Below are 27,139 nucleotides of genomic sequence, written 5' to 3'. Positions count from 1 at the left end.
AAGCTTAAAGTGGAAATAAAACCCAGAGACAGGATTCTCATTTTAAGAAGTAACTCCAAGAATCCATGAAATGCTCCTACTTCCTACAACTGTAATATTCAATTACATCTGCACTACCAAATTATTTTTCATTTGTTACTTTTCTCAATTATTTTTAGTTTTAATACTTGCCAGCTTAAGAAATCTCTGTTAAAACATTAATTGTTCAGCACATTAAAGATCTATCTTTGATATAAAGCCAGATATAAATGGTTTTCTGATCCCACTTAATAAAGTGTGGAGCTGGATGGACACAGCAGGCCAAGCAGCATCTCAGGAGCACAAAAGCTGATGTTTCGGGCCTAGACCCTTCATCAGAGAGGGGGATGGGGAGAGGGTTCTGGAATAAATAGGGAGAGAGGGGGAGGCAGGCCAAAGATGGAGAGAAAAGAAGATAGGTGGAGAGGAGTGTATAGGTGGGGAGGTAGGGAGGGCATAGGTCAGTCCAGGGAAGACGGACAGGTCAAGGAGTTTAGTAGGTAGGAAATGGAGGTGCGGCTTGAGGTGGGAGGAAGGGATGGGTGAGAGGAAGAACAGGTTAGGGAGGCAGAGACAGGCTGGGCTGGTTTTGGGATGCAGTGGGGGGAAGGAAAGAACTGGGCTGGCTTTGGGATGTGGTGGTGGTAGGGGAGACTTTGAAGCTGGTGAAGTCCACATTGATACCATTGGGCTGCAGGATTCCCGAGCAGAATATGAGTTGCTGTTCCTGCAACCTTCGAGTGGCATCATTGTGGCACTGCAGGAGGCCCATGATAGACATGTCGTCTAAAGAATGGGAGGGGGAATGAAAACGGTTCGCGACTGGGAGGTGCAGTTGTTTATTGCGAACCGAGCGGAGGTGTTCTGCAAAGCGGTCCCCAGGCCTCCGCTTGGTTTCCCCAATGTAGAGAAAGCCACACTGGGTACAATGGATACACTATGCCACATTGGCAGATGTGCAGGTGAACCTCTGCTTAATATGGAAAGTCATCTTGGGGCCTGGGATGGGGGTGAGGGAGGAGGTGTGGGGGCAAGTGTAGCACTTCCTGCGGTTGCAGGGGAAGGTGCCGGGTGTGGTGGGGTTGGAGGGGAGTGTGGAGCGAACAAGGGAGTCACGGAGAGAGTGGTCTACCGGAAGGCAGACAAGGGTGGGGATGGAAAAATGTTTTTGGTGGTGGGGTCGGATTGTAGATGGCGGAAGTGTCGGTGGATGATGCGTTGTATCCGGAGGTTGGTGGGGTGGTGTGTGAGAACGAGGGGGATCCTCTTGGGGCGGTTGTGGCGGGGGTGGGGTGTGAGGGATGTGTTGCGGGAAATGTGGGAGACACGCGTTCTTGACCACGGTGGGGGGAAAGTTGCGGTCCTTGAAGAACTTGGATATCTGGGATGTGCGGAGGTGGAATGCCTCATCCTGGGAGCAGATGCGGCAGAGGCGGAGGAATTGGGAATAGGGGATGGAATTTTTGCAGGAGGGTGGGTGGGAGGAGGTGTATTCTAGGTAGCTATGGGAGTCAGTGGGCTTGAAATGGACATCAGTTTCTAGCTGGTTAGCTGAGATGGAGACTGAGAGGTCCAGGAAGGTGAGGGATGTGTTGGAGATGGCCCAGGTGAACTTGAGGTTGGGGTGGAAGGTGTTGGTGAAGTGGATGAACTGTTCGAGCTCCTCTGGGGAACAAGAGGCGGCGCTGATACAGGCATCAATGTAACGGAGGAATTGGTGGGGTTTGCGGCCTGTGTAGGTGCGGAAGAGGGATTGTTCCATGTAACCTACAAAGAGGCAGGCATAGCTTGGGCCCATGCGGGTGCCCACGGCTACCCCCTTTGTCTGTAGGAAGTGGGACGAATCGAAAGAGAAGTTGTTGAGGGTCCATCATGGGCCTCCTGTAGTGCCACAATGATGCCACCCGAAGGTTGCAGGAACAGCAACTCATATTCCGCTTGGGAACCCTGCAGCCCAATGGTATCAATGTGGACTTCACCAGCTTCAAAATCTCCCCTTCCCCCACTGCATCACACAACCAGCCCAGTTCCTCCCCTCCCCCCACTGCATCACACAACCAGCCCAGCTCATCCCCTCCCCCCACTGCATCCCAAAACCAGCCCAACCTGTCTCTGCCTCCCTAACCTGTTCTTCCTCTCACCATCCCTCCCTCCCACCCCAAGCCGCACCTCCATCTCTCACCTACTAACCTCATCCCACCTCCTTGACCTGTCCATCTTCCCTGGACTGACCTATCCCCTCCCTACCTCCCCACCTATACTCTCCTCTCCACCTATCTTCTTTTCTCTCCATCTTCGGTCCGCCTCCCCCTCTCTCCCTATTTATTCCAGAACCCTCACCCCATCCCCCTCTCTGATGAAGGCTCTAGGCCCGAAACGTCAGCTTTTGTGCTCCTGAGATGCTGCTTAGCCTGCTGTGTTCATCCAGCTTCACACTTTATTATCTTGGATTCTCCAGCATCTGCAGTTCCCATTATCTCTTATGATCCCACTTACTAGGAATACTGGATAAGTCAGTTGTCCTTGAAACCACTTTTGATAGATCATACATTTTTTGCAGTTACTATAGTTGTTCGTCACTGATCATATTCACATGACGTTGTTCTTGTAGTATTGAACACTAGTTTATTATACAAAGTAGTGGGAGGGAATTATATGATATATATGACAATATAGAAAGATCTTGAAATAAACAGCAAAAGGAAAGTTTCAGCCCCTTTCTCAGCAATGTGTTTTACAGGCACTCAATCCCAGTTAAATATTAATGCTATTGTAACTCTTTGATTTCTTACTTAAATAATTCTTTTTAGTCCTTCTCCTGGACTATTTAAGATTTTTATTTTAAGATTTTTTTTCCAAGCTGTGACACCAGAAGATTTGTTTTCAGTTCTGACAACTTCGAGATTTCTATAAAATCTTGCAGACTGAAATTCGTTACAAACTAAGCTGTCATAGCCTGAAGACTTATAAAATTTTAAAAAAGCCCTTCAGCTAGGATGACTTCATTTCTTCTTAATGCAACCTACAAGTAGCCCATGACAATCTATTTATCTGTCATAAACATGAACTTGCCAAAATCCATTCAGTTGAAATCTACTCTACCTCAAAGTGATAATGCGACAATCCAACACCCAATGAAGATGTAAATCAAGGTCTTACTACTTGCCTTCCCACCTCCCCCCACCCTCATGCTTTGTAGCTTTGTAACTGTTCAGCAACCATCTCCCTGGGTAAAAAGGTGTAGCGCTGGATGAACACAGCAGGCCAAGCAACATCAGAAGAGCAGGAAGGCTGATGTTTTGGACCTAGAACCTTCTTCATTTTCAGCTCTGCACCTTGTTATCTCAGATTCTCCAGCATCTGCAGTTCCTGCTATCTCCCTCGGTAGCTGATTGACTCATTTAACTTCAATTACATGATTTCTTGTAAGAGTTTTCTCTAGTCAAAAGTCAAAATGATTTTCTGACCTTTGTAAAATGGGGTTAAGAGGAAAATTATGTTTACATGAAACACGGAAGCAAGAATCACTTTGTGTCCTCATTTTATGAGAAGTTGACATCTTGTGTTTATGTCTTTATGTTTCAGTTAAAGATCTATCAACAACATGTACAAATGCTGTGTAAGTAACAGCTGTGGATGATATCTAAATTGTATATTTAATTGAAGGCATATAAAACTTTATATCTATAATCATTCTAAAATTCTGCTAATGGTAATAATATAGACAAAGTAGAAGCATTAACCTGTCTTTATCTGTCTTCGCGTTACTTGGTAGCTATATGTCATATATGTAGACTATAACCTGATCAGTGATAATGGGAACTGCAGATGCTGGAGAACCCAAGATAACAAAGTGTGTTGCTGGATGAATACAGCAGGCCAAGCAGCATCTTAGGAGCACAAAAGCTGACATTTCAGGTCTAGACCCTTCATCAGAGAGCTTTTGTGCTCTTGAGATGCTGCTTGGCCTGCTGTGTTCATCCAGCTTCACACTTTGTTATTTTATAAACTGATCCCAGAGTCTGTTTTGCCGCAGCAAGGCTCTTCCAATCACCTTGTGAAGAGAAGAATGTTCTACTTACCTACCACTGGTTACCTGTTGATTAGAAGAGAATTCATATTCTTGTTTCTCGACATCAATGTGTGTCACACATAATTAAGTACTTTTTTTTCATTGCACACAGGTCCATTTTTTTAATGTTTCCAGATACTGGCTATATTAAAGGCACAATATAAATCCAATTTGTACATAGAGGGGTTTTGAGGGAATGGTATGAGGGATTTGAAGCATGATGGGATCAGCACCTTTAATCTAAAACTGAGTGAGGTGTCGCATTCATCACCATTTCCTTCTTTCCTCTAATTTAAGGAAACATATTTGCGGGTAGAGTATTATGCTCACTGCTTCAGTGCTAATTTAGGCAATTAACTTGCTGCCTTTAGTGGAACCTGTCAAATTTCATTGCATTGAAACCTACTCTATGAGGAAGTCATAGTGGGACAACCCACCACCCGTGAAGATATCAATCAATGTCTTACTTCTGGCTCTACGCCACCAACCCCACTTCAGTCATGCTTTGTAGCATAATAATGTTGCACAGACCAAATATGGCAGTCACTTGGTGAAAATACAGAAAGATAAATAAGAAGCATTGTTATTTGTTCTTGATTTTCGATAGTGTTGCTTTAGGGAGAACTGTAGCCTGCAGATAGGGAGAATTTTTTTCTTTTTGAATAATGTATTCAGATTTTAACAGCTACTTAAACTGAACTGTTATCTCACCATTTCAAAATCTAACTTAAACAGCAAAACTATTGACCGTGAATTACACTCAGTATTGTATTGGAGTTCCAACCTAGATTGATTCCAGCATGGCAAGGAACTTAAATCTTGCAAAGCAACAAAGGTAGCTCCTGTAACGAAAGCAAACTACTGCAGATTCTGGAAATCTGAAATTAAACACAATGTGCTGGAGCAATGTAGCAGGGGAGTGAAACAGTTTTAATATTTCAAGTCTGATGTGACGCTTCTTCAGAACTGCTACCAACAATGAATACCAATTGAGTGAAGCTGATACCATTAGACTGGAGGGAACTTTTTAAGTGCAAATTTCTAATGGATACTTTACCTCAGTTTTAACTCTAGAAATAAGTAGCACTGACTTCAACTAAATTTGATTTAATATGAATAGGGCACAACAATTTTTTGTTTGGTAAACAGGGCAAAAGCTCATACCTAGCCCCTGTGGTATCTGTTCCAGTTTGGACAATGTACATTTATTATATTTTACAATTGTATTTTAATTATTGGATTACATTACTCTTCTGGCTTTCTAATATAATATTCAATGCCTTTCAAAACTATTCCTTAATTTTTAGACACAGTGCTTTTATTTCTACAGGTATCTTGTGATATGTAGAGACCACTCTTGACTTTAAAAATAATTCCAAAAAGTCTGAGTAAATGGGAGAATGGCTGGTCTACAGTTGGTTACACCTTCACCGGGTAAGTGCCTGATATCAAAACTGGACTCTGCAAACATTTAGGAGTACAGTTTTAATAAGGGAAATCTTTGTTAACAGATCAGTGTCTCACTTTTTGCACTGCTGTAGAATAACCTGTAATAACCACGTTGCTATGTGCCTTATGAAGTGCTTTGTGACCATTTATAATTTTTCTTGTATTTTATAATCTCAGTTACAAAATTCAGCACTTGTATCATTTTCATTCTTGAGACATTAAAATTAAACTTATTTATAAAGCAGATATCAGAATTAGATAACTTGAACATCAAATGTCCCACCTTCTCAACCTCTCAGCTTGGTGTGGTAACCCTCAGGTAAAACTCCACCAGTTGTCTCGTTGTCTCTCTGTCTCTGTCTTTGTCTCTGTCTCTCTCTCTCTAATGAGAGAGCAACCTTGTGGTCCTTTGGGACTAAGGCTTTACTTTTACTTTATATTTGCACGAAATGCTGATTAATACTGAAGTACATTTATAATCACGTATAAATGGAAAAAGTGGCTGTAAGCAGTCAGAAATACTTTTTTAATAGACTACTATATTTCTATTAAGTATTTAATATTCTTAATATTCTTGCATTGACAACAATTACAAATCTATATACCTATGGATTTGCTTTATAAGTGTGCACTGTTATTACACCACCCTCCATATCAAGTTTTTTTTCAATCATTAGCTGGTCAGTCTCCATGTGGTACACATGACTTGATGATAACAGCCCATGAGTTAATACCATTGCAAATTCCACAGAGTTGGAAAGGTTGAATATCAGACTTTCTGTAATTAATTAAAAAGCAGAATCCGTCACTTGCTGATCTTATGACCCTTTTCATTTTAAGGAAATTGGTGATCACTTATTATTCCTTGCCTAGTGCAGCATGTTCCTCTCTATTTCATTGATGTTAGGAGAGTTGATATCAGAACTCCAGTTGTCTATATTTTGTTCCATCAAGAATTCTATTTGAATAAGAGCACAATGTTCTAGTTCCTTACAGCAATTATAACAACATAAAATGTGGAAATGGCTATTAACCCACCAATGCCATTCTTTCTCCCCATCCTGGACTGTTAAATAATTTACTTATCTCTGAGGGGGGAGGGGCAGATTTCTCCCTTTGTTTCATCACCCCGTCCCTACTTATCCCTAACTCTCAGAAGTATATGCCAAAATTGTTTCACAATATTGGAAGAGCATATTCACTGATGACTGATATGAAACCAACTAGTATTAATTTTCAATTAACTACCAATTGTGTGTCTTAGCATTTGATTTGCTTCTCTGATGACTACCCAAGCAAAATCTTGTTTGGATTTCTAATTCATTTGCTAATTAGAAATTTCAAAGTATCATTTATTGATGGTGTACATACCTGATGTTATCCATTTCATTGTTCAGAACAATATATTTATCCACTTGAAAAAAGCCATTGGATATTTCTCAGCTCATCTATTCTGATCCTTCTGCATAATGTTTAATTCTGGCATTGTGTACCACTAATAAAATCAGAATGATCATTTTATGTACCCTACTATACTTCCTTTCCATTGATACTTAAGTTGAAAGTTCACTTTGAATATCGATGGATAATGTCCTTGGATGTTTCACCTGAACTAAAGGCTTCGTGTCTTCAGAAAATAAAAGATAAGTAGATTCCCACTACACTGCTTATCCATCATCCAATCCACGGAAACACTAACTTGAGACAGACAGTTAACCCACATTCTTCATGCCTGTGTTGACTCCTTGAAAGAGCTACTTAATTGACTCCAATTCCTATAGTTGCTTCCTCATTGCTGTTTCTCCATAGACTTGCTAATATTACTCTGTTTGGAAACCTACATTGAGAAAATGCACGCTCATAGCTTGCACTGCATTTCTGTTAAACCTCAACATCCCCCAATCTCTTTCAGCATCGCTTTGGTTGCTTATTCCAGTTTTCATTGGATTGTTGCTTAGTGTCGTACTGGGGCTCACAGCAGACTTTCTAAAGAGCTGCTGCAAATCATTTTCAAAGGATAATGAAGGAGATGACAGCAAAAGTAAAGGTAGACTTATTTTTCCTCTTCACTTTAAACTTCATTTTGTGGTTACAATATGCTGATCCAGAAATTTAGATCCCGGTGGGTTAAGGGTAGAGTATTGGCTTGGGTAAAGGATTGGCTGACTGACATTGGTTGGGATAACTGGTCCTTCTCTGGATGGTGAACTGTAATTAGTGGGGTGCCACAGGGTTCATATCTCCAACCTCAACTATTTACACACTATATAAATGACCTGTAGGCAGGGATTGAGTGTAATGTAGAAAAATTTGTTGATCATCCTAAAATAGTTTGGAATGCAGCTCTGATGAAGAAATCAAGAATTTACAGATGGGTATTGATAATGCTGGAAGAATGGGCCAGAAGCTAGCAAATGGAGTTTAATGTGGATAAGCACAAGGTTGTCCATTCTTGCTGGACAAATAAAAGTGTAAATAATTATTTAAATGAGCAGTAGATTCAAAGTGTGTCAGTGCAGAGGGATCTGGGCGTCTTTGTGTATGTACTGCAGAAAGTGGGCATGCAGGTGCAGCATATAATAAAAAAGGCAAATGGAGTCCTGGCATTTATTACAAAAGGACTGAATTGTAAAGGTAAAGAAGTGTTGTTACATTTATACAAGGCATTGATGAGACCACACCCGGACTTTGGTTTCCAGTTTTGGTCTCCTAACTTGAGGAAGGATGTGGCGGCACTGCAGTCAGTTCAGAGGAGGTTCATCAGGTTGATGAAAGGGCTGTCACACAAGGAAGGTTGAATAGCTTGGCCTTGTCCTCTCTGGAGTTCAGAAGAATGAGGGGGGAACCTGATACAGGCACATAAAATGCTAAAGGGGATTGATAAAGTAGATGTTGAACACATCTTGTGGGACAGTCTTGAACAAGAGGTCAAAGATATAAAGTGAGAGGAGGAGAAACTACTGTCAGAGGTTGTGAATCTGTGGGACTCACTGCCTCAGAGTGCCGTGGAGGCAGATCAATCAACAGATTAAAGAAAGAAATAAGATATGTTTCTGATGGAAAATGGGTTAAAGGGCTATTGAAAGCAGACAGGACAGTAGAGTTGAGACATGAATCAGATCAGCTATGATCATGTTAAATGGAGAATGTTAAACGTGGTCTCATCAACCCTCTGACAGTAGTTTCTCCTCCTCTCACTTTTTATATCTTTGACCTCTTGTTTGAGACTGTCCCACAAGTTCAACATCCATTTTATCCGTCCACTTTAGCATTTTATCATCATGGGCTTGAAGGGCTGAATTGCTTACTCCTGCTCCCAATTCCTATGTTCCCATGATTGTGGTAGATTTGCAACCTGTGATTTGCGTGCATGACCGGTTGTACGAATCAGTCAAATTCATTAGGCAGATCCAATTTCAGCCTAATCGTACACACCATTAGTTGCACTATTAGTCCAGTGTTTTATTGACCAGATCGTAGAATACTACTTTGACACTGTGTTACATTCTTCTGCTTACAACTCAACTTTGAAAGACTCCATGTGAATCCAATACCAATCTAGGAATATTGTTGAATTGTAGCATTTAGCCCCCATAAACTAAAGTTTACCTCATCAGGTAAATGGATAATATTCCATTTTCGTTTTCAAGAAACCACACTTTGAATAATTAAGCATTGCTTTCTGTTAAATGCTCCAGAAATACAAACATCGTTGTTAAAAATAAACAATTGAGTACTTGAATAATAAGAATGGGGACTATTGTAAATGAAGGTGTAAAAGGCCATGCTTGATGTTGAATATCAGAATAAAGCTGTATTTGACATTTGACCATTTGTAGCATTTGGAAAACTGTTTTCTGGACTGACCTAGCTGCAACTTCTAAAGCACTTGTTTAGGATTCCATCAACCCTGATAGAAATTTGTAATCTTAGAAAATAGATAATCACTTGAGATAGTAGGAACTGCCGAGGCTGTAGTCAGAGAAAGCAAGGTGTGGTGCTGGAGAAACACAGCAGGCCAGGCAGCATCAGAGGAGCAGGAATGCTGATGTTTCGGGTCTGGACCCTTCTTCAGAAGATGTATTTTCCGAAGAACGGTTCAGACCCGAAACGTTAGATTTCCTGCTCCCCAGGTAATCACTTGATATGTACAGCAACAGCAATGTAATGAATTACGGACTTAAAATTCCAATTTTAGCCCTGTCCAAGCTGATGCACAGTTAAAATGACCATGATGACTTTCCTCTGGGTTGACACATATTTTAAACTAATGAGTAGAAGAGTGAATACTCAAGGGCCTATAGGAGGCTGTTGGCATCATGAAATGAGCGCTCAGAGTTAAAAATTTGTCGAGCTCATGCTGTGAGACTAGAGAGATTTTTGACTGACAACTTTTGTTTTAAAAAAATGGTTCACTGAATAATCAAGAAGTGAATTGCTGCTTGTTGCTTTGTTCATTAAGTGTTCTTAGAGCTTTGGTAAAAGTAGATAAACAAATGGCTCAAACATTAAGAAGGTTGAAAATGAACAAGAATTATTACAAAAAATCAAACAAAGTTAAAATCTTTTCAGTTCCTAGGGAGGCTGCAAGTCCACCTTCTAAACTAGATCCCAGTTCTGGCCAGAAGAAGATCAGATTTACTGAGGACGTTTTGCTGTCCAAACTACCTCCTGATGGTAGGGAGGTTCACTTTGTGGTACCAAATTTAAAACCAACTTATATACAACCAGGTTTCAACTGGACCTATGAAGACACTGTGCCAGGTAATACCGTCATGATAAACATTACTCTGATTATTTGCATTGTTTGTTTAATTATTGAGGATGTTCCACTTGAGCTCTGACTGTAATCTTTATGCTGATCATAGTCATGGCAAACACAGGAATTTGCATTTGCTTTGTGCAACTGAGAAGAATGACCCGAGCCATTTCATTCAGTGTAAGGAGAGAAAGCTGAACACAAACCCAGCTGAGATATTTAGAAAGTTGGGTGAAGATTTGGAGGGATTAATGGATGGAATTTCAGAGTCTGAGGCCTGGATGCCCAAAAAGCAAGGCCATCTCAGGTCAGGCAAAGGGCAGGGGAAAGGCCAGGAGGAAAATTGAGAGTTCTGAGTGGACTGGTGATAGTTTTGGAGGAAAGTACCGAGATATGGAGAGATGAGAACATGGATACGTTTAAATAGAAACATGCAAATGTATGCAGTAGAAGCAGGAGTATGCAACTTGGCCCTCAGACCTCCTCCACTACTCAATAATATCATGGCCAATCTGATTATTTCACATTCCCAGCTAGCCCCTGATAAGCATACACCCCCTTCCTTATCAAGAATCTGACTAAAAATATTCAAGGTCTCTGTTTTTACTACATTTTCACTACTGAGGATGAAATTTCCAAAGACTTCTGAGCCTCTGTGAAGGAAAAATATAATTCGCACTATCACTGTATTAAACAGGTAAACCCTAATTTTGAACAGTGACCCTAGTTCCAGACCTCCTCCTGTTTTGGGGTCAAAATTCTGTAACTCCGTCCCTAACATGTAATGAGCCTGACTTTAAAAAAGATCCCAAAGTAAGGGAACACTGAGGAGGCAGCGATCATAATGTGGTAGGGTTCAATCTGCAGTTTGAAAGAGAGAAGGCAAAATCGCATATAACGGTATAACAGTTAAATAAAGGTAATTACAGGGGCATGAGAGAGGAACTGACAAAAATCGACTGGTAGCAGAGCCTAGCAGGGAAGACAGTAGAGCAACAATGGCAGGAGTTTCTGGGTGCAATTGAGGACACAATACAGAGTTTCATCTCAAAGAAAAGAAGGATTATCCAGGGTGGGATTAGACAGCCATGGCTGACAAAGGAAGTCAGGAAATATATCAAAGAAAAAGAGACAGTCTATAAAGTGGCCAAGAGCACTGGGAAATCAGAAGATTGGGAAGGCTACAAAAACAAATAGAGGACAAAGAGAGAAATAAGGAAGGGGAGGATCAAAAATGAAGGTGGGCTAGCTAGTAATATTAGAAATGATAGTACAAGTTTCTTTTAATACATAAATAAACGAGAGGCAAAAGTAGACATTGGGCCACTCCAAATTGATGCTGGAAGGCTAGTGACGGGAGATAAGGAAATAGCTGAAGAACTTAATAAGCACTTTGCGTCAGTCTTCACAGTGGAAGACATGAGCAGTATGCCAACAATTACAGAGAGCCAGGGGGCAGAGTTGAGTACGATAGGCAATACAAAAGAGAAAGTGCTAGAGAAGCTAAAAGGTCTAAAAATCGATAAATCTCCTGGCCCCGATGGGCTACATCCTAGAGTTCGGAGGGAGGTGGCTGAGGAAATACCAGAGGCTTTGGTTGTGATCTTTCAAAAGTCACTGGGGTCTGGGCAAGTCCCAGATGATTGGAAAATTGCTGTTTGTAACCTCCTTGTTTAAGAAAGGGCCAAGACAAAAGATGGAAAATGATAGGCAGATTAGTTGTTGGTAAAATTCTTGAATCCATTGTCAAGGATGAGATTTCTAAATTCTTGGAAGTGCAGGGTCAGATTAGAACAAGTCAGCATGGATTTAGTAAGGAGAGGTCGTGCCTGACAAACCTGTTAGAATTCTTTGAAGAGGTAATAAGTATGTTAGACCAGGGAAACCCAGTGGATGTTATCTATCTAGACTTCCAGAGGTCCTTTGATGGACGCTCACGGGACGCTACTGAGTAAGGTGAGGGCCCATAGTGTTTGAGGTGAGCTACTGGTTTTGATTGCGGATTGGCTGTCTGACAGAAGGCAGTGAGTTGGGATAAAAGGCTCTGTTTCGGAATGGCAACCAGTGATAAGTGGTGTCCTGCAGGGTTCAGTGTTGGGGCTGCAGCTGTTCACTTTATATATTAATGATCTGGATGAAGGGACCGGGGACATTCTGGCGAAGTTTGCTGATGGTACGAGGATAGGTGGACAGGCAGGTAGTACTGAGGAGGTGGGGAAGCTGCTGAGAGATTTAGACAGTTTAGGAGAGTGGTCCAGGAAATGGCTGATGAAATTCAATGTGAGTAAATGTGAGGTTTTGCACTTTGGAAAAAAGAATACAGGCATGGACTATTTTCTAAATTGTGAAAAAATTCGTAAAGCAGAAGTACAAAGGGGTCTGGGAGTGTTGGTCCAGGATTCTCTAAAGGTTAACTTGCAGGTAGAGTCCGTGATTAAGAAAGCGAATGTAATGTTGTCGTTTATCTCAAGAGGGTTGGAATATAAAAGCAGTGATGTGCTTCTGAGGCTTTATAAAGCTCTAGTTAGGCCCCATTTAGAATACTGTGTCCAATTTTGGACCCCACACCTCAGGAAGGACATAATAGCCCTGGAGCGTATCCAGCAGAGATTCACACGGATGATCCCTGGAATGGTAGGTTTAGCATATGATGAACGGCTGAGGATCCTGGGATTGTACCCATTAGAGCTTAGAAGGTCGAGGGGAGATCTAATAAAAACTTACAAGATAATGTATGGCTTAGAAAGGGTGGACGCTGGGAAGTTGTTTTCATTAGGCAGGGAGACTAGGACCCGTGGGCACAGCCTTAGAATTAGAGGGGGTAAATTTAAAATGGAAATGAGAAGACATTTCTTCATCCAGAGCGTGGTGGGCCTCTGGAATTCATTGCCACAGAGCACAGTGGAGGCCGGGACGTTAAAATGTCTTCAAGGCAGAGATTGATAAATTCTTGATCTCACAAGAAATCAAGGGCTACGGGGAGAGCGCAGGGAAGTGGAGTTGAAATGCCCATCAGCCATGATTAAATGGCGGAGTGGACTCGATGGGCTGAATGGCCTTACTTCCACTCCTATGTCTTATGGCCTTAACAGAATAATGGTTGTACTTATACCAGAGAGACTAGAGCAGTTCAAGGAGACACTGATTTGTTCAGCCAGCAAAGCCAACGTGCTATGAACAACTTAAAAACGTCCTTTCTGCATGCACCCTATAAACCCCTAGTCTCTTACGTTTCAATCAAGTCACTTCTTACTTGTATGAGTTTTCCTAAAATATGATGCTATAGTTATGCACCTGTGCTTATGTCATCTTGTATAACATAAGAAACTAGGCATGTATATCGTGATATTGAAGAATTCAAAAGATGTTTATTGCAGATATTACATCCCCCAGACAGACATATTTGGGATAATATTAACTTTTAGGTTACATCACAGGAACATGCTTCCAGTCAATTGTCAGATTCTTCAAATGATCTCAGGTAAAATAGACCTTGAGATATTTGTGCCCATAGGTCACCTGTTATGATGTAGTGTTGATATCATCAGCATGTTTCTTTAGGGCATGCCAACATACTTACCCACATTATGCTTCAGTTTTCAGATCTTTATTTACTCACTTAACCTCACTTACTTTTCATAGCCTCCTCATGTCTTCCTCATGACTTACTTCCCTACCTATCATTTCCATTACATCTTACCAACAGGAAAAAAAAACACATTTATATCTACTGCCAGCTTCTGTTAGCCTGCCAATCTTGTTTCCATGTTAATACCTCGTGGCCTCACAGGGAGGTGACAGCCTAGTACTATTATTGCTGGTCTGTTAATCCAGAGACACAAGTAATGTTCTGGGGACCTGGGTTCCAATCCTGCTATTTCAAAAGCAGAATTTAAATTCAATAAAAATCTGGAATTAAACATTTAGTGATAACCATGAATCTGTTGTTGTTTTTCAGAAAAACCCATTTGGTTCACAAATGTCCTTTCGGGAGGGAAACTACCATCCTTACCTAGTCTGACTTACATGTGACTCCAGACCCACAGGACCATGGTTGATTCTTAACTGTCCTCTGGGCAATTAGAGATGGGCAATAAAAGCTGACCTAGCTAGTGATGCCGTCATCCTGTGAATGGATTTTTAAAAAATCCTTACAGCCTTTGCTTTCCTCAATTAGCCTTTGGTGTGGCACTTTATGCCTTCCAGAAATCTAACTATGTTACATGCAGTGCCCCTCAACCCCCTTATCCATGTTACTCCCCCTCAAAGAACTGTGATAACTTGGAAAAACATGATTTCCTTTTCATTAAAAGTTGAGTCTGCCTGATTATTTTGAATTTTGTTATGTGTCCTGTTATGATGTCATTAAAATTAGCTCCTAAAATCTTCTGTATGACAGATCCTTCATCAGACATTCATCAGGATTAGTCTCTCTGCCCAGTCTTGCTGAAAGGTTTAGGCTCAGAACGTTGACTTTCCTGCTCCTCTGAGACTGCCTGACCCACTGTGTTCCTCCAGCTCCACCCTGTATTGACTCTGACTCTAGCATCTGCAGCTCTTGCTATTCTCTATGACAGATATTAAGTCAACTGGCCTGTAGTTTCTTGCTTTCTGTCTCTATCCCTTTTAAATGAAGGAGTTGCAGTCACTATTTTTTGACTCTTATAGAACCTTCCCTGAATAAGGGGGAATTTTGAACAACAAAGGCAACACTTCAACTCTTTCACGAGCCCCTTCTTTTAGACCCTCGGATGGAATCTCAAAGACTTGGAAATGTCAGTCCACAGCTCCAACAATTTGCTCAACTAAATTTCTTGAATTCCTGCTTCTGTTCTCTTTCATGATTTACAGCTGTTTGTTCGTTTTTGCATCCTCTATATTGAAGATCAAGACAAAATACCTTTTGATGAGGACTCGTCTACTGAGGTTGACGAGGAAGGTTTGTCGACTGAGTCAGTATGGGTGGAAGTTAGGAACAGCAAGGGAGCAGTCACCTCACTGGGGGTTTTCTACAGACCCCCAAACAGCAGTAGGGAGATCGAAGAACTCATTGGCTGGCAGATTGTTGAAAAGTGCAAACGTAGCAGGGTTGTTGTTATGGGTGACTTCAACTTTCCCAATATTGATTGGAACCTCCTTAGTGCAGATGGTTTGGATGGAGCCGTTTTTGTCAGGTGTGTTCAGGGGGGTTTCCTTACTCAGTATGTGGACAGGCCGACGAGGGGGGAGGCCATTTTGGATTTGGTGCTCGGCAATGAGCCCGGACAGGTGTCAGATCTCGTGGTGGGAGAACACTTTGGTGACAGTGACCACAACAGCCTCACATTTACCATAGCCATGGAAAGGGAAAGGAGCAGTTACCAGGGGAAGATATTTAACTGGGGAAAAGGAAACTATGATGCTATCAGGCAGGAGTAGGGAAGTACAGATTGGATGCAATTGTTCCACAGAAAGGGCATAACAGACATGTGGAGGCTGTTTAAGGAGCAGTTGTTGCGAGTGATGCATAAATTTGTTCCTCTGAGACAAGTAAGAAGGGGTAAGATTAAGGAGCCTTGGATGACGGAACCAGAGGTGCTTCTCATCGAAAAGAAAAAGGCAGCTTACGTAAGGTGGAGGAAGCAAGGGGCTAGCACAGCTTTAGAGGATTACAGGCTTGCTCGGAGGTAGCTCAAAAGTGGACTGAGGAGGGCCAGGAGGGGGCACGAAAAAGGCTTGGCAGGAAGGATTAGGGAGAATCCGAAGGCATTTTACTCATACGTGAGGAATAAGAGAATGATCAGGGAGAAGGTAGGGCCGATCAGGGATAGCATAGGGAACTTGTGCGTGGAGTCTGAGCAGATAGGGGAAGCCCTAAATGAGTTATTTGCTTTGGTTTTCACTAAGGAAAGGGACCTTGTTGTGAATGAGAGCTTTGATGAGCAGGGAAACAGGCTTGAACAGATCGAGATTGAGGAAGCTGATGTGCTGGAAATTTTGGCAAACATTAACATTGATAAGTCGCCAGGGCCAGACCAGATTTATCCTCGGTCGCTCCGGGAAGTGAGAAAGCAGTTTGCTAAGCCGCTGACGAAGTTCTTTGCTTCCTCGCTCTCCACGGGAGTTGTACCGGAAGATTGGAGGGAGGCAAATGTTGTTCCTCTTTTCAAGAAAGGGAATAGGGAAATCCCTGGAAATTACAGACCAGTCAGTCTTACGTCTATGGTCAGCAAGGTTTTGGAAAGAATTCAAAGGGAAAGGATTTGTGACTATTTGGAAAAGCATAGCGTGATTAAAGGGAGTCAGCATGGCTTTGTGAAGGGCAGGTCATGCCTCACAAATCTTATTGAGTTCGTTGAGGAAGTCACGAGACAGGTTGATGAGGGTCGAGCAGTGGATGTGGTGTACGTGGACTTCAGCAAGGCATTTCATAAGGTTCCCTATGACAGGCTCATTCATAAAGTCAGGAGGTATGGGATACAGGGTGATTTGGTTGCCTGGATTCAAAATTGGTTGGCTGACAGGAGGCAGAGAGTGGTTGTAGATGGTAAGTATTCTGCCTGGAGGTCAGTGCTGAGTGGTGTCCCGCAGGGCTCTGTTCTTGGGCCTCTGCTGTTTGTAGTTTTTATAAATGACTTGGATGAGGAGGTTGAGGGATGGGTTAGTATGTTTGCTGATGACACAAAGGTTGGAGGTGCCGTTGATAATATCGAGGGCTGTTGCAGGCCTCAGCGAGACATTGACAGAATGCAGAGCTGGGCTGAGAAATGGCAGATGGAGTTCAACCTGGATAAATGCGAGGTGATGCATTTTGGAAGATCGAACTTAAATGCTGAATATAGGATTAAAGGCAGGATTCTCGGCAGTGTGGATGAACAGCGGGATTTTGGTGTTCAAGTGCATAGCTCCCTCAAAGTTGCCACCCAAGTAGATAAAGTTGTTAAGAAAGCATATGGTGTTTTGGCTTTCATTAACAGGGGGATCGAGTTTAAGAGCTGCGAGGCTATGCTGCAGCTCTACAAAACCCTGGTGAGTCCACACACGGAATATTGTGCCCAGTTCTGGTCGCCCTATTATAGGAAAGATGTGGAGGCTTTGGAGAGGGTGCAAAGGAGGTTTACCAGGATGCTGCCTGGACTGGAGGGCTTGTCTTACGAGGAGAGGTTGACTGAGCTTGGAATTTTCTCTCTGGACAGAAGGAGGAAGAGAGGTGACCTGATCGAGTGTACAAGGTAATGAGAGGCATGGATAGAGTCGATAGCCAGAGACTTTTCCCCAGGGCAGGATTGACTGCCACGAGGGGTCATAGTTTTAAGGTGTTAGGAGGAAGGTATAGAGGAGACGTCAGAGGGAGGTTCTTCACCCAAAGAGTTGTGAGCGCATGGAATAGTTTGCCAGTGGAAGTCGTGGAAGCAGAGTCATTAGTGAAATTTAAGCGACTGCTGTTCATGCACATGGACAGCAGTGAATTGAGGGGAATGTAGGTTAGGTTATTTTATTTTTGGATTAGGATTACTCCCCGGCACAACATCGTGGGCCGAAGGGCCTGTACTGTCCTGTACTTTTCTATGTTCAATTTTTCCACCATCTACTTATTTTACCTTACTAATTCCTCAGCCTTGCTTTTCATGGGGTCAATACTCACTTTGTTAACTCCTTTCTTTCTTCAATATCTATAGAAACACTTACTGTTTGTTGTTATATTTCTAGCTAGCTTTATCTTGTCCTGTAATTTCTTCCCCTCCTAACCACTCTTTTAATCCCTCTTTGCTGTGTTTTAATAACTTACTCAATCTTTAGACCAATGCAATTATATGCTTTACTTAAAACTGTTTAATGCCGTTTGACAAAAACCAAAAGAGCCGTAAACCAGAGACAAAAGTAGAAATTGCTGGAAAAGCTCAGCAGGTCTGGCAGCATCTGTGGAGAGAAATCAGGGTTAACATTTCGATTTAAGTGACTTTTCTTCAGAACAGACGAAGGTCACTTGACCCAAAATATTAACTCTGATTTCTCTCCGCAGATGTTGTTGACATGCTAACCTTTCTGGCAATTTTTATTTTTGTCCTTAATGCCATCTTTAATGTTATTAGGTCACTGCAGATGATGTGCAGTTTTGTTTTCTCATTGAAATGCAATTATACTGCTCATTTTGAAATCTTCCCCTTATTGTTTACCACTGTATCTCTATTTACCCTCCCCTTAACCTAATTTGCCAATACAGTTTAGTTAGTTCTGCTTTCATGCTTCTACTGATATCCTTATTTAAGTTTAAAGTACTAGTCTTCCTCAAAGTGAATGAATGCAAATGGGGATGAAAAATGTCAAAAGACTTTGGAGAATTAGAATCCACTGTATATCAGTGGTACATGGTAATGACCAGAGATAATGGGAACTGCAGATGCTGGAGATTCCAAGACAATAAAATGTGAGGCTGGATGAACACAGCAGGCCAAGCAGCATCTCAGGAGCACAAAAGCTGACGTTTCGGGCCTAGACCCTTCATCAGAGAGGGGGATGGGGGAGGGAACTGGAATAAATAGGGAGAGAGGGGGAGGCGGACCGAAGATGGAGAGTAAAGAAGATAGGTGGAGAGGGTGTAGGTGGGGAGGTAGGGAGGGGATAGGTCAGTCCAGGGAAGACGGACAGGTCAAGGAGGTGGGATGAGGTTAGTAGGTAGCTGGGGGTGCGGCTTGGGGTGGGAGGAAGGGATGGGTGAGAGGAAGAACCGGTTAGGGAGGCAGAGACAGGTTGGACTGGTTTTGGGATGCAGTGGGTGGGGGGGAAGAGCTGGGCTGGTTGTGTGGTGCAGTGGGGGGAGGGGATGAACTGGGCTGGTTTAGGGATGCAGTAGGGGAAGGGGAGATTTTGAAACTGGTGAAGTCCACATTGATACCATATGGCTGCAGGGTTCCCAGGCGGAATATGAGTTGCTGTTCCTGCAACCTTCGGGTGGCATCATTGTGGCAGTGCAGGAGGCCCATGATGGACATGTCATCAAGAGAATGGGAGGGGGAGTGGAAATGGTTTGCGACTGGGAGGTGCAGTTGTTTGTTGCGAACTGAGCGGAGGTGTTCTGCAAAGCGGTCCCCAAGCCTCCGCTTGGTTTCCCCAATGTAGAGGAAGCCGCACCGGGTACAGTGGATGCAGTATACCACATTGGCAGATGTGCAGGTGAACCTCTGCTTAATGTGGAATGTCATCTTGGGGCCTGGGATGGGGGTGAGGGAGGAGGTGTGGGGACAAGTGTAGCATTTCCTGCGGTTGCAGGGGAAGGTGCCGGGTGTGGTGGGGTTGGAGGGCAGTGTGGAGCGAACAAGGGAGTCACGGAGAGAGTGGTCTCTCCGGAAAGCAGACAGGGGAGGGGATGGAAAAATGTCTTGGGTGGTGGGGTCGGATTGTGAATGGCGGAAGTGTCGGAGGATAATGCGTTGTATCCGGAGGTTGGTAGGGTGGTGTGTGAGAACGAGGGGGATCCTCTTGGGGCGGTTGTGGCGGGGGCAGGGTGTGAGGGATGTGTCGCGGGAAATGCGGGAGACGCGGTCAAGGGCGTTCTCGATCACCGTGGGGGGAAAGTTGCGGTCCTGGTTTTGAAAAACTCCGACATGGAAAGTGGGAGCACTACTAGGTCTTTTGGCTCTTGGAATCTACTGCAGCATTCAGTATGATCATGGCTGGTTTTCTATCTCAACGCCATATTCCTACTTTCTCTTCATACCCTTTGATGCCTTTCATGTCTTTAAAAATTCATCGATTTCTGCCTTGAGATATACTCGGTGACCTCACCTCCAGTGCCTTCTGTAGAAGAGAATTCCACAGGTTGACTGCCTTTTGTGTGAAGAGAGGTTTCCTCATCTCACTCTGAAGTGGCCTACCTTGACACTCTGATCCTTAGTTTTCCCCAAGCAGGAGAAGCATTGTCTATTCTGTCTAGAATTTTATACATTTCGATCAGCTCTCCTCGAACATCGAGCATAAAACAGTGCAGCACAGGAACGGGCCCCTCAGTCCACGATGCTGTGCTGAACATGATGCCAAATTAAACTAATCCCTTCTGCCTACCCTTAGCCCATATCGCTCCATTCCTTGCATGTCTGTGTGCTAATCCAAAAGTCCCTTAAATGTCCCTATATTATCTGCCTCTACCACCATCCCTGGCAGTGTGTTCAAGACTCTTACCACTCTCTGTAAAGAAGCTTGCCCTTCACATTTCAATTGAATTTTTCCTCTCTCATCTTAAATGCATGTCCCTCCGCCCCACTAGTTTTAAACATTTCAATTCTTGGAAAAAGATTCTGACCATCAACCTTTATCTTTGCATCTCATAATTTTGTAGTTTTCTATCAAGTCTCCCCTTAGCCTCTGCTGCTCCAGAGAAAGCAACCTGAGATTTTCTAGCCTCTCCTTATAGCACATGCCCTCTAATCCAGGCAGCATCCTGGTAAACCTGTTCTTCACCCTCTCCAAAGCCTCCACACCCTTCCTGCAATGTGGCAACCAGAATTGAACGCAATACCCTAAGTGTAGACTAACCAAAGTCATATAAAGCTGCAATATGTACCCCATTCCCTGACCATTTAAGGTAAGCATGCTATATGCCGCCTTTACTACCCTAACTACTTGCATGGGCACTTTCAAGGAGCTATGGACTTGAACTCTAAGATCCTTCTGCGCATCACTGTTGTTTCAGGGTCCTACCATTAACCATATACGTTTCCTTGCCATTTGATCTCCAAAGTGCAGCCCCTCACACTTACCCAGATTAAATTCCATTTACCATTTCTCTGCTCAGATCTGCAACTGGTCTATATCCCACTGTATTCTTTGACAGCCTTCTATACTATCCACAAGTCTGCTGACCTTTATATCGTCTGCAAATCTACGAACTCAACCATGTACATTTTCATCCGAGTCATATATATATACATCACAAACTGCAAAGGTCCCAATATGGATCCCTGTGGATCCACTAGCCATGGGCCTCCAGCCTGAAAAACACCTTTCCACCCCTACCCTTCTATGGGCAAGCCAATTCTGAATCCACACATCCAAGTCACATGGATCCCATGCGTCTTAATCTTCTAGAAGAGCCTACCATAGGGACCTTGTCAAAAGCCTAACTGAAATCCCTGTAGATACCATTCAATGCTCTATTGTCATCAATGACCTTTGTCACCTCCTCAAAATTCAATCATGTTGGTAAGATATGACCTTCCCTGCACAAAGCCATGCTGACTGTCCCTAATTATTAGAGATAATGGGAACTGCAGATGCTGGAGATTCCAAGATAATAAAATGTGAGGCTGGATGAACACAGCAGGCCAAGCAGCATCTCAGGAGCACAAAAGCTGACGTTTCGGGCCTAGACCCTTCATCAGAGAGCTTCATCTCTGATGAAGGGTCTAGGCCCGAAACGTCAGCTTTTGTGCTCCTGAGATGTCCCTAATTATTCCTTGCTTTCCCAAATGCATTTTAGTCCTCTCCCGAAGAATTCTGTCCAGTAGCTTCCCAACCACTGATGTGAGACTCACCAGTTTTAATTTCCCGGGTTGCCCCATTTCCCTTCTTGGACTAAGAAACAACATTGGCTACTCATTCTTCTAAATTCTAGTGAATATAGGCCTGGTCAATCCAATCTGTCCTCCTAAGACAGTCCTGCCATGATACCTGAATGAACGTGTGCTGCACTGTCTCTGTATATCTTCTTTTAGGCAGGGAGACCAAAACTGCACTCCATACACCAGGTTCAGTGCCACCAAAGCCCTGTGTAACTGTAGTATGACATCCTTAATTCTGAACACAACTCTTGATGCAGATTGGAACTAATCATTTGCAGATGAATACTTTACGTAACCATTCAGCTGAGACAACATGTTGAACATGTCCACTTTTACTGGCAGGGTTCTCAAGAGCTGAATATACTGAAAGAAAACAGGAGCTATCCAATCAACACAGAGTACAGTTTGATGAAATCTACAATCCTAGTTTTATGATGAAGCAAGTTACACAAGGAGGAGGCCAACACATGCTACCTCCAGGGAACCCGGGCACCCTGTCCGGGTCAGGTATGAAATGTCCTTGAGTTGATTGACTTAAGAGAAAGGACAGTGATTGGGAAAATAGGCAAGTTAAAATCATGCAAAAACACAACTTAAGTGCAGATAATGGAAAGAAGGAATAAACAAAGCTGAAGGAGCACAGTGTATGTAGAAGAATGAAATGGTCAACGATGCCGGTTTTATTAATGAATGCATAGGTGATGAGAATTAGTTGCCAGTTAACCACAGGCAGTATTAGGGCTGGAGGAATATGATCTTTTAACCTTGATGGAAACCTGGCAACACTGTTCCATTCACAGTACCCTGCGATATAATCACTTTAAATATACCAACTGCACTTCTGTACCTATGATACAGGCTCAGCGAACCTAATAATCATCACTGACCTGTTCCCCGTCTAACTACAAGCTATCAGTTGGTGGGGAACTGATTTGGTGACATAAAACACACACACGCACACGCACACGCACACGCACACGCACACACACACACTCTCTCTCCCTCAGAGGTACACACACATACTCACAGAAGTACACACACACAGAGGTACGCATGCATGCACACACACATACACACTCTGTCACACACTCTCAAAAGTTCAGCTGCATGCAGGGCAAAGATGTATTCTGGGTTCAGCTTTCTGATCCAGCAACACCGCACCCCCGCCCCCGCCCCACCGTGAATTTGGGAACCAAATGTATGGCAAAGGTTAGACACACATAGTCATCAAAGTCCATAATTATTCTTGAATTATTATTGTTTCGTAAAATGCTCAAGGTGCTCTTTATCTTTCAGCTTGGGAATTGAGGAGCCCAAAAACGAGTAATGCACAAGGCTTAAGCAGTTCCATGTTTGATCTTTCAAATCCACAACGCATGCAAGTAAGTTTTCATTTAATTTTGAGTTCTGGAACTAACCCTGACGAACGTATTGATATTGTTAGAAGAGGTATGTATCTTCTTACATAATCCCTGATGAAACTGTTAAATTGTGTTACAATCCCAGACAAGGCTATAAATTTATGTTACAATCTGGCTCAGAACTTTATTGTTTAAAGTAGATGAAGTTTAAAATCTCAGGCAGTGGCTAAGAAAACAAAAGCCCAAGGTTCTACAGTATGTTTAATCAAACAAAGTAAACTGAGCAAAGATAGAAGTACAACAGTGTCATGCACACATAAACACACACCACTAACATCCAGAATTAACGTCAGGTATATGTGGGTTAACAGAAGAACATGGCTGAACACCAGACTCCGAGTCACCGTCTGCTGCTCCCAATGTGGCCTCCTTCACATCGGGGAGACCAAGCGGAGACTCGGAGACCGCTTTGTAGAGCACCTGCGCTTGGTTCACGACAAACGACAACAACCTCCAGTCACGAACCACTTCAACTCCTCCTCCCACTCTCTGAGTGACACGTCCATCTGGGTCTTCTCCAGTGTCACAATGATGCCACCCGGAAACTGGAGGAGCAGCACCTCATATTCCACCTCAGGAGCCTACAACCCAATGGTCTCAATGTGGACTTAACTAGCTTTGAAATCTCCCCACCCCAGCCTTATCCCATGACCAATGCTTCCTCTCATCCCTGCCTCCTTGACCTGTCTGTCTCCTCTACCATCTGCCCACTCCTCCCGCCTCACAGACCAATCCCCATTTTTCATTTTTCCATCCCCACCCTTGTCTGCCTTCCAGAGAGACCACTCTCTCCGTGACTCCCTTGTTCGCTCCACACTCCCCTCCAACCCCACCACACCTGGCACCTTCCCCTGCAACCGCAGCAAATGCTACACTTGCCCCCACACCTCCTCCCTCACCCCTATCCCAGGCCCCAAGATGACTTTCCATATTAAGCAGAGGTTCACCTGCACATCTGCCAATGTGGTATACTGCATCCACTGTACCTGGTGTGGCTTCCTCTACATTGGGGAAACCAGGTGGAGGCTTGGGGACCACTTTGCAGAACACCTCCGCTCGGTTCGCAATAAACAACTGCACCTCCCAGTCGCGAACCATTTCAACTCCCCCTCCCATTCTTTAGATGACATGTCCATCATGGGCCTCCTGCAGTGCCACAATGATGCCACCCGAAGGTTGCAGGAACAGCAACTCATATTCCGCTTGGGAACCCTGCAGCCCAATGGTATCAATGTGGACTTCACCAGCTTCAAAATCTCCCCTTCCCCCACCACATCCCAAAACCAGCCCAGTTCGTCCCCTCACCCCACTGCACCACACAATGAGCCCAGCTCTTCCCCTCCATCCACTGCATCCCAAAACCAGTCCAGCCCGTCTCTGCCTCCCTAACCTGTTCTTCCTCTCACCCATCCCTTCCTCCCACCCCAGGCCACACCTCCATCTCCTACCTACTAACCTCATCCCACCTCCTTGACCTGTCCGTCTTCCCTGGACTGACCTTTCCCCTCCCTACCTCCCCACCTATACTCTCCTCTCCGCCTATCTTCTTTTCTCTCCATCTTTGGTCCGCCTCCCCCCTTTCCCTACTTATTCCAGAACCCTCACCCCATCCCCCTCTCTGATGAAGTGTCTAGGCCCGAAACATCAGCCTTTGTCCTCCTGAGATGCTGCTGGGCCTGCTGTGTTCATCCAGCCTCACACTTTGTTATCTTGGATTCTCCAGCATCTGCAGTTCCCATTGTCACTGAGACAGTCACCATTTTGATTCTCATGTGACTGTTCAGAACTGAAATGGACTGAAAAATTGTGTTATTTTATGCTTTGACAGAGAGGGAAGATGAAAAAGTGGAACAGATATTGAAAGAGAAGGAAGCTTCAAAGGGTGTGGTGAATATATTGCAAGAGGTGTGATTAAAAGAAGGGATGAAGTCAGACGTTACGGGGGAAAATGCCAGAGGGGCTTTGGTTCCCAAATGCTTTTGGAGCTTGCATGCGTTTACACTGGCCTGCAAGTGACTCCAAACCCACAGCAATGTGGCTGACTCTTAAGTGCCCTCTGGGAAATTAAGGGTGGGTGATAAGTGGGTGATGCTTTTGTCCTGTGAATGAATTTTTTAAAAAAACTACTCTCCCAAGCTAATAGGATTCTACCCTCCCCTCACTTGAACTATACATGGAGCAGGCAAATGATTGACTGACTGAACCGCTGGAGAATTAGTGATCTGGTTATGCCAATGGCTAGGGAATTGTTGGAGCAAAACACACTGTGTGTATAAGGATCATGAGGATTTCCAGATGCAGCAGGAATTTAATCAGGAAACTTAAAAGGATTAAAAGCCTCCTGTAATTCCAATGAAACAATGAAACTGAATGCCTGGCTCACCCACCTCCCCCATTCCTGCACCAATTACAGCCCCAGACTCCTGACCCTACCAACTGCCCAACCCCTCCCCGATCAGACTGTTTTTTTTTCCTTCTTTCTCCGCACCTCTCCCCCAACTCCACAACCACACACTTTGACACCACCCTCCGCTGCCTCCAAAGACCTTATGCGCCCTTGCAGATTCAATCATAACTCTCAACAGGGAATTGGAAAAGTGCCAGAAGTCACAGCATTGGCAAGGCTAGCAATGAAAGACTGGAGTAGTGGTGTGTGAACTCAGTTTCTTTTGCAGAGATGTAAAATGGAATGGTGGAACAAATTGCCTCCTTTGGTGCTTTAATCATTCCATAAGCCTCTGAAAATTCATGGCCTCCCTGTTCAAAGCATTGAAATCCAGTGCTACAGTGTAAATCCTGAGTGGCATTACTCTAAAGTCCAAGTGGGAATTCATTGAATATTAGCTGCTGAGGTCCCTTTCAGCTAAGAATGTTATGTTAGCTGTTTCAAGCAACGCTGATTCCAAAAACAGTTTCTCTGACAGCAGTGTTGGTCTTCTTTGTAAAACACCACTGTTTTTGTGGTGAGGGACCTCCCATAATGGTGTTGGGTTGAGTGGATATTTCTCTTGCAGTGGAATAACTTGCTAGACTACCTCATTGGACTACATATGCACTGAAAACCAGAGACGTTGCAACAAGCTGGAAGACCTCACTGGTTATTTTTATAACTCTCATTTACCAGATTGCGTTTTACAAAAATTGTGCTTTGCATCTTGCCTCGGAGTATTGACGTCAGGGTTTGTAACTGAACCATGACATTCAGCAGAAACTTGTGCATCTTGCATACTTGGTTAACATTTTCTGCATGAGGGCTTTTCTTAAAAGAGGGTTACATAAGAACATAAGAAGTAGGAGCAGGAGTAGGCCATCTGACCCCTCAAGCTTATCCACAATTCAATAAGATCATGGCTGATCTTTTTGTGGACTCAGCTCCACCTACTCACCCACTCACCATAACCCTTAATACCTCTATTGTTCAAAAATCTAACTATCTTTGCCTTTCAACAATGCTACCTCAGTTTCTCGAAATAAATCAGTGTCACTGTTCATTCACTGTAGCTTTAATTAACTTTCTGCAGGTATATATTAACATATTTTTAAATGCCAAACCTTAATGAGATTTCAATGGACAGCAATACTCTTTGGAAAGATCCCTTCAAGGGAAGGGAGGTGTCCTTTCCTTTGTACAGTGTGATGATACAGCAAGCTGTCATTTGTGGTTCAGAAACCACTTCTCCACAAAAAGAGCAACCGCTGTTCAGAATAGTAGAGCCACGGTTTCTCCGAGCTCTGTTTGCGTAGTAGATTCTTCTTCAGCCCCAAGAGAAACTTAGCCAAGTTAGCAATAATGAGATACCCATCCACACTCTATCCTCACACACCGAATTCGAGTTGCCAACACTCCAGAATTATCCTGAAGTCACTCAAAAATAAGATTAAA

The 27,139-nt window shown here is 43.4% G+C and overlaps 1 protein-coding gene across 8 annotated transcripts in view; it reads left to right on the top strand.

The window, feature by feature from the left end:
- The window catches only part of LOC125455677 (tandem C2 domains nuclear protein), a 67,928-nt gene that overhangs the window by 9,855 nt on the left and 30,934 nt on the right, over window positions 1–27,139 (top strand). For 4 of the 8 annotated variants that reach the window (XM_059649044.1, XM_048537972.2, XM_048537976.2 and 1 more), the window contains 5 exons: window positions 5,421–5,524; window positions 7,452–7,586; window positions 10,112–10,303; window positions 22,178–22,342; window positions 23,132–23,217. In XM_059649044.1, coding sequence (XP_059505027.1) covers window positions 5,491–5,524; window positions 7,452–7,586; window positions 10,112–10,303; window positions 22,178–22,342; window positions 23,132–23,217 — 612 coding nt within the window. In that variant the 5' untranslated portion in view covers window positions 5,421–5,490. Of the gene's footprint in view, window positions 1–3,603; window positions 3,638–4,907; window positions 4,926–5,271; window positions 5,290–5,420; window positions 5,525–7,451; window positions 7,587–10,111; window positions 10,304–22,177; window positions 22,343–23,131; window positions 23,218–27,139 lie in introns of those variants that run through there. The other 4 variants (XM_048537975.2, XM_048537974.2, XM_048537979.2 and 1 more) reach the window with 3 other exon arrangements.

The sequence above is a fragment of the Stegostoma tigrinum genome, chromosome 10 (genome assembly GCF_030684315.1).
Source record: "Stegostoma tigrinum isolate sSteTig4 chromosome 10, sSteTig4.hap1, whole genome shotgun sequence".
NCBI lineage: Eukaryota > Metazoa > Chordata > Chondrichthyes > Orectolobiformes > Stegostomatidae > Stegostoma > Stegostoma tigrinum.
This window is presented reverse-complemented; position numbering and strand designations above follow the sequence as displayed.